Below are 13618 nucleotides of genomic sequence, written 5' to 3'. Positions count from 1 at the left end.
ATAATTTTCTAAATGGAATGCAAAATGTCCTCCTGGGTGTTATTTCTTCTATGTGGCTCTCATCAAATTAAAACAGGAGTGGAGGTTGGGGGCGAGGGAGTAGTAAAAAGAGCATAGAATTTGTAACAAAGATAAAAAGCTGAGTTTGAATGGAAGGTTTGTCTCCTAGGGGTGCAGTTTGTTTGGGGGGAAGAGTGGTAAGTTGGTTGACTGCCTGAATTTCCATTTTCTCATTTGTAAATAAGGAAAATAGTACCTCATGGGGTTTTTATGAAGATTACATTGATAAACATGTTCAAAACCCTAGTGTGTTCTCAATATAAATGTAAATTTTCTATCCTTTTTCCTGTTGCTTCTCATAAGCACTGCACAAACTATTGTGATATTCCTAGTGTTAATAATAGTAATTTAAGAAGCCACAGTATAATTTTTAAGGCTATTACTCTAAAGACCATTATCAAGAGGTTAAATTATAGTTGTAAAAAGCACACACACAGACATGTATGATAGTACTTCAAAAAGTTCATGGAAAGAGTTGTATTATCTTTTAATTCTTTTTCCACAAATTTTCTGAAGTACCCTAGTACATACACAAATAAATAGACACTTTTCTTTTTTAATTTCCAGTTTTAGGATAGAGGAGGCTCTTAACCAAGTTTGGGATCTTAGATGCTGGAGAAGATATACTTATTTGCCTATATCAAAATTTAAAGTGACCGTAAATAAAATTAATAGCTGTTTGGAAAAATATTTGCAAAATGCGGATGAGACAAAGAATTAATTTTGATAGGAAAGGACTGATAGAAGTTGACTAGAAGGGGAGAAAACAAAACAATTGAAAAATAAAGCTAAAGGCTATAAATAAGAAATTCACAGAAGAACACATCCAGATAGCCATATAAATGTATGAATAAATGCTCAAACTCACTTATAGACAGAAGATACACATTAAAGTAACAATGAATATCACATATGTCAGACTGGCAGAAATGAAAAAGATCCATAATATCTATTGCTGCCAAGTTCATTCAGTGCCAGGAGGTATGTGAATTGGTAGAGCCTTTTTGAAAAGTGGTCATATAGTATCTTATTATCCAAGTATACCCTTTAACCCTATAAAGCCACTCCTGATAAAGAGAAAAAAAGCAGCTGTAATTCGGGGTATATATTCAAAGAAGTGTACATCACTGTTGATAGTGAGGAGAAAAAAACCAAAACCACAAAAACAGCTAGAAATGAATGGTTGACTAAATCATAATAGATCCACACAATGGAGTTGATTGCAACAATTATGAAGCATGAATTAGAGCTATACCAGTTGATTTTTAGGGATTTTCATTAGGTATTATGGAATGAGAAAACTAATAGAAGAGTCTGTTAGATAACAGTATTTGATAAAACAGTGATATTCCCCTTTGTATATTTATTTCTATATATTTTGTAAAGGATTCAGTGTGGAGAAATGTATGGAAGAATACATATTTGTAAACATTGGTTATATTGCAGGGTAGAGTACACAAAGCAAAACATTATAAAAAGTGTATGTGATGTGATCATATTTATGCATTTATATAGTATATATGAATGTATGTAAAAATGAAAAATATATAGAAAGGAAATATATTTATATATTATCACAAAAAAATGGCCATGATTTGTTTTTGAAGAAAAATAAAATAAAATTTCACATGTGACCTCATTTATGATAAAAGTTCCATAATTCACACTCAGAGAAGAAAAATTTTCACGTTAAAAATTGGTATGTAATATTCCAAGTAAATAACAAATTTTGAAAGTTGATTTTAAGAAATTAAGTATTGGTTTTAGTTGTTTATAATATGGCTTTGCCTTATATTTTAGGAAGCTGCAGATGATGGACATAGCAACAACCTTCTTCCTCAGATTATTCAGTGTTTTGCATGTCCAAATTGCTTTCTTCTTTTTAGCAGCGAGGATGAGTGTGTGAAGCATATGTCTGGAAAGAATCATTTCCATCAGAATTTTAAACTGGGTGGTATGTTAATACTCTTTTATGTTGAAAATTATTAAACAATTTTAATCTTTGCTGATTTACTATACTTCTCAGGTTCTTGAGGCTACTTATCCTCATGTTAGCTTTAGAACCATGAAAATGAAAGATTTTTTTAATCTCAATTCTTATTTTTTAAAAAAGATTGTCAATATTTACTTGTACCTATGAGTAAGGTTTACTTACTTTGAGGAGTGAAGAGAAACTTGGGAAGAAAACATTTATTCAGACTGGGGATTCCTCTGCATTTAATACCCATTTAATGAGAGTGTAAAGCGTCCTTTATATTTAAGGCTAGAAAATGGCTTCCCTTAGATTTTTATCACATAAATAACTATGTTCTTTTACTTCAACTGATGTTGAGAAAGTCAAAGGGAAAGAAGGTTGGGTCACTATATCCTCAAATGACTTTGCAAATTATAGTTTATTTTGCCTTTCAGATGACAAGGGAAAAGCGCATCCAATATCATTTCCATCTTTTGCAAAGAAACTTTTGATCTCTCTCTGCAGAGATGTTCCGTTTCAAGTTAAGTGTGTGGCCTGCCACCAGACACTGCGTTCCCACATGGAGCTCACTGCCCATTTCAGGTTTGTACAGGTCTACTCTTGGAAGGAAATCCTGATGACCTTTTCATCAGTGGGAAGATTCAACAAATACTTTTCTGTATCATGTTTCTCTCCTTTTAAAATAAAAATATACATTTGCCTGGAAATTTACCAAATTTAGCACAGTGAGAGAAAATAGAGGTATGGAAAAAGGGAATATATTGATATTGCTATGAATGTAAAACAAGCTAACAGTTCTAAGTTCTGTCTTTGGTTTTTTGTGTATGTTCTGAGTATGAGTAGAGGAAGAAAGAATTAAAATAGAACCTTGGCTTTAAGTCAACAAGAATGGAAAATATCATATACATGTGAGAGATTAAATCTCATTGATGGGCCATATATATCAAGCAATAAAGAAGGATTCCAGTATGATATTTTTCTTTGTCTTTACAGTAGAAAATTTTAAGTAATATATGAAAGTAGGGAAACTAGTAGAATGAATCCCAGGGTACTTTTCACCCAGCTTCAGTAGTTATCAACATATGACAGACATGTTTCATTTATACATCTACCATCTACAAGTTATCATTTTGGAGCAAATCCTAGTCAGTATATCATTTTATCTGTAAATACTTTAGTATGTATCTATAAATAAGGACTCTACTTTAAAAAAAAATGTATGTAATAAAATTTCAAGTTCATTAAGTATATGAATCTTAACTTTTACAATTTGGACAAATAGATACAGCTATTTAAATCACACTCTTATCCTAATATGTATTGCTCCATTGTGTACCATCCCAGTCATTTCCCACCCCCTCACCTACAGGCAATCTCTATTCTGGTATATTTTACACCTTACATTAGTTTTATCTCCTCTAGAACTTCATGTAAATGGAATCATGTAATATGTATTCTTTTGTCTTTGTTTTAATATCTGTTGAGATTTATCCATATTGTTTAGTATGTTGTTCTTTTTTTATTGGTAAGTAGTATTCTATTTTATGAATACAGCACAATTTGTTCGTCCTCATGTTGATGGACACATTTAGGTTGTTTATGATTTATAGCTATTGTGAATAAAACTTATGAACATTTTGTATAAGTCTTTTTGTAGACATGTTTCATTTCTCTTGGATGAACATCTAGGTGTGGAATTGCTGAGTCATAAGTAGGTGTATCTTTAACTTTATAAGAATTATTAAACGTCTTTCCAAAGTGGTTGTACCAGTTTACATTTCTACCAGCAAGTTATGAGTTCTTAATTAGTCGTCATCCTTGCCAACACTTGATACTGCCAGTCATTTTCATTTTAGCTATTCTTGTGAGTGTCTCATTGTGGTTTTAATATGCATTTTCTTGATGAACTATGTATGATGTTGGGCACTTTTTCATGTCCTTATGGGCCATCTGTTTATCTTTGTGAAATGTCTGTTCAAGGCTTTTGCCTATTTTAAAAATTTGATTGTTTGCCTTTTTAATAGTGAGTTGGGTTGCTTTATATATTCTAAATACGAATCTGGCAAAAGATTTGTTTTCCCTCTAAGCTCTATTTTACCTGCATCCACAGATTTTGATAAGGTGTGTTTTCATTTTACATTCATTTAAAAATATTTTATCTTTTTCTTCCTCTAGTGGTTAAACATGGAGTTACCATATTGACCCAACAATTTCGACTTCTAGGTATATAGCCAAGAAAAATGAGAACATATGTCTACACAAAGATTTGGATGTTTGTTTATAGCACCATTATATATAATAGCCTAAAAGTAGGAAAAACCTAAATGTCTATGAACTGTTAAATGGATATACAAAATGTGGTATCTCCATACAATAGAATATTATAAAAAGGAATGAAATACTGATACAGGCTGTAACCCTGGTGAACTTTGAAAACATTCTAAGTGAAATAAGACAGTCACAGAAGTCCACTTATATAATTCCATTCATATGAAATTCTAGAACAGCAAAATCTATAGAGACAGAAAGTAGTTGCTTAGGGCTCAGTGGTCGCTTGGGGTTGGGGAGCATGGGGAGAAAAGGAAGTGATAGCTAAAGGGTATAGGATTTCTTTTTGACATAATGCAGTGTTCTAAAGTTGACTGTAGTGATGGTTGCACATATCTGTGAGTATATGAAAAATGATTGCAATTATACATTCTAAATGGGTGACATATGGTATGTGAATATGTCAATAAAGCTGTTTAAAAATGTTTAAAAAAAATTTTATCTTTTCTCTTGATTTCTTTCTTGACCTCTAGGTTAATTAGAAATATGTTGTTTTACTTTTAAGGATTTTACATTTAGGGATTTAATTCTAAACATTTAGGGATTTTTAATATTAGTTCTCCTTTTCAATTCTAGTATAATTAGAGACCATATTTTGTATAATTTTTCTCTTTTAAAATATATTAAATATATTGGGCCGGCTGGTGGCTCACTCGGGAGAGTGTGGTACTGATAACACCAAGGCCCCAGGTTCAGATCCCATATAGGGATGGCCGGTTCACTCACTGGCTGAGCGTGGTGCTGACAACACCAAGTCAAGGGTTAAGATCCCCTTACCGGTCATCTTTTAAAAAAAAAAAAATATATATATATATATATATATATTTTAAATATATAGAATGGCAACAGGTCTGTTCTCTTTGGAGTTTAGTAGTGAAGGGAAGATAGTTGAAGCATAATTGTTCCATTTTTCATTTCCCTAGAGAAGTTGATTTATTTTGAGTTAATTTTTGGAATAGTGTGTATTCTTATTGAGCCTAGTTCTTGAGTGCAAAAGAATCTATGGGCATGGCATATTTTTGACATAAAATCAATCAGTTCTTAAAGAACAGGTACTATGCTGTCTAGAATCTTACCATGGTGTTTCTCCATAGAGTTTGATTACCATAGAGAGTAACAATTTGCTTGTCTGATAAGGTTCTCTATCAGTGCATTTCATACTGATTTTAGCTTTCCAAAGTTTGCCTGAAGTTTAAAAAATATTTTGATTCTAGTTTTATCCTTTTGTATATGGGTTAGAAATAGACAAAATGTAGGTAATACTCAAGTGTTTTGAGATGATAGAATATTATGTTATCTGCATATTTATTAAAAAGTATCTTTTAGTGTTTATTTATACATTGATTATTTCATAATTCCTGAAATAAAAGCAGAGATATGGTATATTTAGAAGGTTCTTATGAGAGAGTTTATTTATTTTTTATCCAATTTAGAGTTCGTTGTCGAAATGCTGGTCCTGTAGCTGTAGCTGAGAAGAGCATCACCCAGGTTGCAGAGAAGTTCATGTTAAGAGGTTATTGTCCAAATTGCAACCAAGTCTTTGTGGATGAAACCAGTGCCCAAAATCACAAGCAGAATTCAGGACACAAAATCCGAGTCATTAACTCAATGGAAGAATCAGTCTTACTTTATTGCCACGGCAATGAAGGGAACAGACCTCCTTCTGACTTGCATTTATTGTTGGATCAATCAAAATTTTCATCTCTTAAAAGAACTATGTCTATTAAAGAATCTAGCTCACAGGATTACAGCATCGTTCCAAAAAAGAAGAAGAATTTACAAGACAAAAGCCATGAAGGTGTGGTTTGCATCCAGAAAGAAAAGTCAGTAGTTAAAACCTGGTTTTGTGAATGCAATCAACGATTCCCAAGTGAAGATGCAGTAGAAAAGCATGTTTTCTCAGCAAACACAATGTGTTATAAGTGTGTGGTCTGTGGAAAGGTGTGTGAAGATTCAGGAGTTATCCGTTTACATATGAGCCGGATTCATGGAGGGGCACATTTAAATAACTTTCTTTTCTGGTGTCGGACATGCAAAAAGGAGTTAACAAGGAAAGATACTATCATGGCACATGTGACTGAATTTCATAATGGACATAGATATTTTTATGAGGTGGATGAGGTAGAAAGTGAAACTTTACCATCATCTTCTACGGCAGTGGTAAATAATTTGACTGCTAACGAACCTTCCTCGACTATTACTATTATCGATCATTCCCCAGCAAACAGTCCTCTAAGGGGCAAATGGCAGTGCCGAATTTGTGAAGATATGTTTGATTCCCAGGAATGTGTAAAACAGCACTGCATGTCCTTGGCAAGTCACAAGTTTCATAGATATAGCTGTGCCCATTGCAGAAAGACTTTTCATAAAATAGAAACATTATACCGACATTGTCAAGATGAGCATGACAATGATATAAAGATTAAATACTTTTGTGGGCTTTGTGTTCTGATCTTTAATGTGGAAGAAGCATTTTTGAGTCATTATGAGGAGCACCACAGCATTGATTATGTGTTTGTGTCGGAAAAAATTGAAAGTTCAATTAAAACTGAGGATGATTTTCCAGTAATAGAGACCAGTAACCTGTTAACGTGTGGTTGCCGTGAGAGTTACATCTGTAAAGTCAACAGAAAGGAAGATTATAGTAGATGTCTCCAAACCATGCTGGATAAAGGTAAACTGTGGTTCCGCTGCAGTTTGTGTTCAGCAACAGCACAGAATTTAGCTGACATGAACACTCATATCCATCAAGTGCACAGAGAAGAAAAGAGTGAGCAGCAGCAGCATGTAATCAAATGTGGCACCTGCACCAAAACATTTCATGATCCTGAGAGTGCTCAGCAGCACTTCCATAGAAAACATTGCTTCTTACAGAAACCCAGTGTGGCTCATTTTGGATCTGAAAAAGCATGTCTGTACAAGTTTACTGCCAGTGTCTCACGCACAGAGAGAAAACTGAAACAGGCAGTAAGTTATCCAAAAAATTCAGAGATGGAGAAAGGAGCCGAGAATGACCTAAGCTGTCAGAATATAGGTATGGCTTTACAACTCTGCAGATTTTTCACATGCTAATATAGAAACTTACATACAATGTGTCCACCATTTTATAGAAGCTAATAGTGATTCAGTTTTGAAGCAAGAAACATGAAACATGATAGAATGATACATTAAGCTAATTACTGCAGCATATACTTAAAGGGATTTGTATTCCTACTACTTCATCCACTTTCTCAACTTAAGGGGACAAAGAGTATATGTTAGCTTTAAATATTATGTATTTTAGATACCATTTTCTTTTCTTTTACAAAAGGTATGGGGATTTTGAGAGATGAAGAAAGTTGCTAATTTTTCTGAAAGTTGGATTTTAAAGTTATCCTGGACATTATTATCATTTAGACTTTTGGTATAATATTTAAGTTCATTAAAAAGATAAATCAGGGGGCCAGCCCAGTGGCGCACTGGAGAGTGCGCCGCTTGGGAGTGTGGCGGCGCTCCCGCCAAGGGTTCGGATCCCATGTGGAGACCAGTTCCCGCTCACTGGCTGAGCGTGGTGTGGATGCGACACCGAGGGTTGCGATCCGGTTGCCGGTCCCCGGTACGGGCGCTACACCGAGGGTTGCGATCTGGTTGCCAGTCCCCGGTACGGGCGCTACACCGAGGGTTGCGATCCCATTACCGGTCAGTAAAAAAGACAAAAAGGAAAAAAAAAAGATAAATCAGGGGGCCAGCCCAGTGGCGCACTGGAGAGTGCGCCGCTTGGGAGTGTGGCGACGCTCCCGCCAAGGGTTCGGATCCCATGTGGAGACCAGTTTCCGCTCACTGGCTGAGCGTGGTGTGGATGCGACGCCGAGGGTTGCGATCCCATTACCGGTCAGTAAAAAAGACAAAAAGGAAAAAAAAAAGATAAATCAGGTGAATTCTTTTTGTTTCTGTTTGGCCTTATTCTTTAAGTATGAGAAATCTTAAAGGTCATGTCAGCATTTGTATATTTTTGTTATGATTTACTTGGAAGCAAAACTTTAACACAGACTACAGTTAAAAGTAGTAGCAAGAAACCGGGGGAAAATTGAGGTATGAATCTCCTCATTTGCAGTTAATCTGGACTTTTGTTCTTCCATATGATAGGATTAACTAAACTTAGAAGAATGTAATGTTTTTATTTTGGTTAGAAGTATAATTTGTTTTGTTTCGAGTATAATTTTAAGTCTGTATCTTTTTACAAAAATATTAACTCAGGGTGAGTTATACAATGTAATGTGGAGACAGAATATGCAAATATTTTGGCTAACAAAATATTTTTATGAATTATTAAATTTTTACAAACCTGTTCTATAGCATATGTAGATCTCACTATCACCTTTAGTCATGGCATGTTTTCAGTGAGAAAGCATTATATCATGTAATACCCATTCAACTCTATTCCAAATAGTGGTCACACCATTTTATGTTCTCTTATGCTTTTCTTTTGCTCTTCTGATTACTTTTTGAGAATTTGTGGTTGTCTGTGTTTGGTAGAAGATGATTGTAGTATCTAAATCTAGAATTACTGAGAACTTGGAGAAGAGATATAAGGTGGCTTGGAAGTGGGAGGGGATGCCAGTAGTATATTTGAGGGAACTTCTGTTAGGCAGAGTAGAAACTATTCATTTTAGAAATGATTTAATATCTTAAAGTTTGCATTGCTATGAATGGAAACTTTAAGGCCTTGTCAAGGTGAACAAGTATGAAACAAGGGAAAGGGGATGGAGAATGAGAGTCGGAGAATGGGGGAAGATGAAAGAAGAACCTGAGAAAATCAAGAAAGATGTGTTTATGGTGCGAGGTACTAATGTGCCACTGGCATCTATTTCTGGCACCACTTTATGGCAGCATGGTTGTAGGTTATATTATTTCTGCTCTCTAGGATTTTTAATCATAGAGCCAGAAGACAACTAATAAGTCAGTCTAGACTAGGAAAAGAACCAAATTCTGGTGGCAAGACCATTCTTAACAGGTAACCATGAAATTTTATTTTGATAGATGGAACAAGTTTTTGGTTATTTATCCTTAAAATTTAGTCTTCCAATACTTCCAGTGCATTAATTTTTTTAAAAAAATTCCTTTTGTAATGGCAGATGTTTGTGAAAAGGATATATAATTGATGAAATTTTCAGGATTCTGTATTTTTTTTTTATCTAAGTGTGAAGTGTGTCTTGTACAAATTTGGGTTTCACAAAAAGGTTTAGATAGAGATTAATTACATGCAAGATAAATTTTTTTCCCTATTATGTCTCTAATATCTTTTAGACTTGAGAAAATAGATTATTTTAAGCAGATTCTTGCAGAATTCATGTTAATGTTTCTCTCTTCTCAGAGGAAGAAGTTGTTGAGCTTCCAGATTTGGATTACTTGCGAACCATGACTCATATAGTCTTTGTAGATTTTGATAATTGGTCAAACTTTTTTGGTCATCTACCGGGGCATCTTAACCAAGGAACATTTATTTGGGGCTTTCAAGGTATGGTGAATAAGGAAAACATTTGCGAAAACCTTTTTTTTTTTGCTCCTTAGAATATGGTTCACTTTAAAAGGCTCCTCTTGAACCTTCCTGAATAGAACATAGGAACATAATTGGGAGTATTGTTACTTTGCCTTATAGTTACTCTGCTAGAATATTTTTCACTTTACATGTCTCTTGGTAAATGTTAGCTGTACTTAGTGGCCTAAAGTTTATGAATCTTTTGATACACATTGAAAAAGTCCTCATTCATCACATACAATGAGCCAGGCATTATTGCTTGATACTAACATCATGGCTACTGATTATTATGGTTTTCTACCTTTTAGAATATAAGGAAGCAGGCTGAGAAGTGTTCCCCCCTCCCCATGTTATAAAACTAATAAATAGCAGAGTTAACTTTTGAACTTTGGTCGTTAGCTACAGGACTGGTATTATTTTTAACACGCTGTAACTGCTTCTTCAATTCATGCTTGTTATTCGTAAGCGTGCAACTTCACCTAAATCTCTTTACAAACCATTGACCAAACCTGGGGGAGAGGCTTCTTTGGTTTACAGAGGTTTAATATAGTGAGCAATCTACTGTAGTTCATGTTTGATAGGCAAGAGCATGTAAAGAGGAGGATTGGGATTAAAAATAAACATACTGACTTGGATAAATTAGCTAGTACAGTGTTTTAGTAAGCCTAGTTTTGCTAATTACCCATCATGAACAGCCTTGAAATATGTGTAAAACCACTGATGCTTACATTCATACAGAATGATGCCATTCAAATAATTTTCTCACACACTACTTTTTATTCTGTTTAATATCCCTTTGAGTTTTCAGATGAGTAGGTATATTCAGGGAAGTTGGTCTGCTTTCCCAAGTTGTTAAAGCACATGGTGATCCCTGTGCTAGGCTTGACTTCTCCCACATTCTAATCTAGTATTTTCCCTCCAGAAAAACTTTTTTCTAGTATATGTTTTTCCTTGATACAGTTTTCAGTTTTTTCCTCTTCTGTTTGACTATCATTTATGTCTTTTCTAAAATTAATAGGAGGAAACACCAATTGGAAGCCTCCAGTGAACTGTAAGATCTATAATTACCTGAACAGGATTGGGTGCTTCTTCCTTCATCCTCGATGTAGTAAAAGAAAAGATGCTGCTGATTTTGCCATATGTATGCATGTGAGTCATTGTTTCATTCCAAAGCTAATGTGAATGTAAGACCCACTTTGGTTTTTTTTCTACTTGAATTGTAATGACAGTGTATAGATGATTCTTCAATATTATATTTTTGTATAAAATCTTCTGCATCAGGTTCTACTTAGGACTACTGTGAGGGTAGGGGCCCATAGCATATTTACTACTTTATTCCCAACTCCTAGCAGACCCTCAGCCACACATAGTAGACCTTCAATTACTTATGGAATAAATGATCAAGAGATGATATTGTACTTGTGTGCTAAAACACTTTCACATTTTAGCATCTCTGAAATTGAGAGACTTTAACAATCACGGTTGGCCTAGATAGAATTTGCATTTGCTTCTGCCTCTGCCAGTCACCTAGAGAAACTACCAACCTGAGACCTACTTTAAATTAAATTCTCTGCTTGAGGGCTTATGTGTCACACTGATAATGTGAATGTACTCTGCAAACTTGTTGACTGCTGGTTATGGTTTAAACCACAGAGATTTCTTTTTCCTTCTATCCAGTGCCAAGATTGAATTATGCAAATGATCTTGCTTACCTTTTCTCTTTGTCAGATTTATTTCTTATTTACCTTTACATTGAGCATGTAGCTCTTTGGTGTTCCAGCTTTATGTGGGGGCCTCCTATTGCACCTCTTTTTTGGCTTTTGTTTTTTCCTTAATGGCACATAAAATATCTTATAATTGATGGCATTTTATATTTGATTAAATGTGATATATTTCATTTATGAAGGACATCTTTATATCAACTTTGGTGGGAAGTAGGGAACAAACTTAATATACCATCCTTTATATGTGTTCATTGTGAAACAGATATAACTTGTTTTGAAACTCATGCTGATTTTTATCAACCTATGACATTTGTTCCAACTTAGGCTGGCCGTCTAGATGAACAGCTACCCAAGCAGATTCCTTTCACCATCCTCTCAGGAGATCAAGGTTTTCTGGAGCTGGAGAATCAATTTAAGAAGACTCAGAGGCCAGCTCATATACTAAACCCTCACCACTTAGAGGGAGATATGATGTGTGCCTTGTTAAATAGCATATCTGATACCACCAAAGGTACGCAGCTGCAAACTCAATGCAAACCGCCCAAGAGGAAGAGACTTCACTGCTGAGAGAAACCAATAAACTACTGTCCACTAGTGAACTATTGCCTGCTCACTAAACCATCATGCTCTTATGCTTCTATTTTATCTTTTCCTTATCTCACTTTCATTCTTTAGTATTTTAGAAGGAGGATGAATTCAGAATAATTTTCTGGAGACTTTTTTTGATCTATTCGATAAAATCTGTATTTGTGAGTATAAAATAAATACTCCAGGGTTGAAATATGTTACTTACTACAATTTTAAAAGCTCAGAATTCAGATTTTCACTCTTTCTGAAATTCCAAATGTATGTTCTGTTTTTCAGAAAGCTTATAGGTGAAAACCAGAAAGCAATAAATAATAATATGGCAATACTAAGGGGAATAAAAAGTAGACAGTGACAAAGTGAAACCCCGATAGGCCTTTAGGTCTTTGGAAGGTAGGTATGAGTTACCTCCTGTCTTATTGCTGGGACATGTGCTTTTTTCTCTACCTTTGTGAGATTGTTCCGTGAAAGGATTGCTGATATTTAATTTCACTTCCCAGTATTTAAGAAAGGATGTAATTCTAGGGATTCAGAACTTTGTTTTTTGTTTTTTATAATTTCTGAAATAAATATAGGTAGAAGAAGAGAATAAAAGAATAGTTAATTTTTATATATTCTAATAATTCAAATCCATGAATAAGATTTGGAGATGTTGATGAATGATCTCAATGAAACATAGTGGCTACTTTTTAACATTTTTAATTGTGTACCTTTAAATTTTCCAACTCTGCTTACCTCCTATTTTTTTCTTTCACCATATTTGGAACCACATTTTGATTGAAAACCTATTCTGAAGAATTCTGCTCTAATCACTAATTAGAGTGAATCTATTCAATTCTGCAAAGTTAGGAATCAGTATCCTACTAGACCCACTGTGCTCTTTAAAGCAGAGCAATGATACAAGATTGTAAAGGAAAATTAATTCTTTTGTATATTTATGTTGTGCCTTGTACTGAATATTATCTTCCTATTCTGTAATTTTTGTTTTCATCCACTTGCTTTTTCTATCTTTGGCTTCCTTTTTAAAAAACAAAAACAAAACTTTTTCATCTACTCTTTTACCATCCCTTCCCTAATCCTCAACAGTATCTACTTAAAATCCTGTAAAATACTTACCTTTGCCACACAATGTCAACCTCCTTTTCCTTCTTTTATGCTGGTGCTTTTGGGAACATTTCTGTTATAATTTAGAATGTGAAACCTGTTTTAGGTTTACCTTTATTTCAGTTCTTTGTGGAGTGAGAGCTGCTTATGAGTAGGTCTGCATGGGTATATTAGGGTTGGAGGTAAGATATAGGTTATTGATATCTGCTAATCATCCCCTTCTGAATGCCTCTTATGCTTTAGGTATTTTTTAAATCACTCATTTATATTCAGTACTCCCTTGAACTTGCTTCTCTTTGAAGGCACATGTATACTTTATTCTGA

The 13618-nt window shown here is 34.3% G+C and overlaps 1 protein-coding gene across 1 annotated transcript; it reads left to right on the top strand.

The window, feature by feature from the left end:
- Positions 1-1847: 1847 nt before the first annotated feature.
- Positions 1848-12116, top strand: LOC103582439 (zinc finger protein 451; the record flags this gene model as incomplete). Its single annotated transcript, XM_008564033.1, has 6 exons — positions 1848-2014; positions 2470-2617; positions 5797-7397; positions 9717-9860; positions 10900-11030; positions 11930-12116. Coding segments are annotated over exons 1-6 (2254 nt in total), but the record flags the coding sequence as incomplete, so codon positions are not given.
- Positions 12117-13618: the final 1502 nt, after the last annotated feature.

The sequence above is a fragment of the Galeopterus variegatus genome, unplaced genomic scaffold, assembly GCF_000696425.1.
Source record: "Galeopterus variegatus unplaced genomic scaffold, G_variegatus-3.0.2 Scaffold16252, whole genome shotgun sequence".
NCBI lineage: Eukaryota > Metazoa > Chordata > Mammalia > Dermoptera > Cynocephalidae > Galeopterus > Galeopterus variegatus.
The sequence above is the reverse complement of the archived record's forward strand: the minus strand, read 5'-3'. Positions and strand labels throughout refer to the sequence as shown.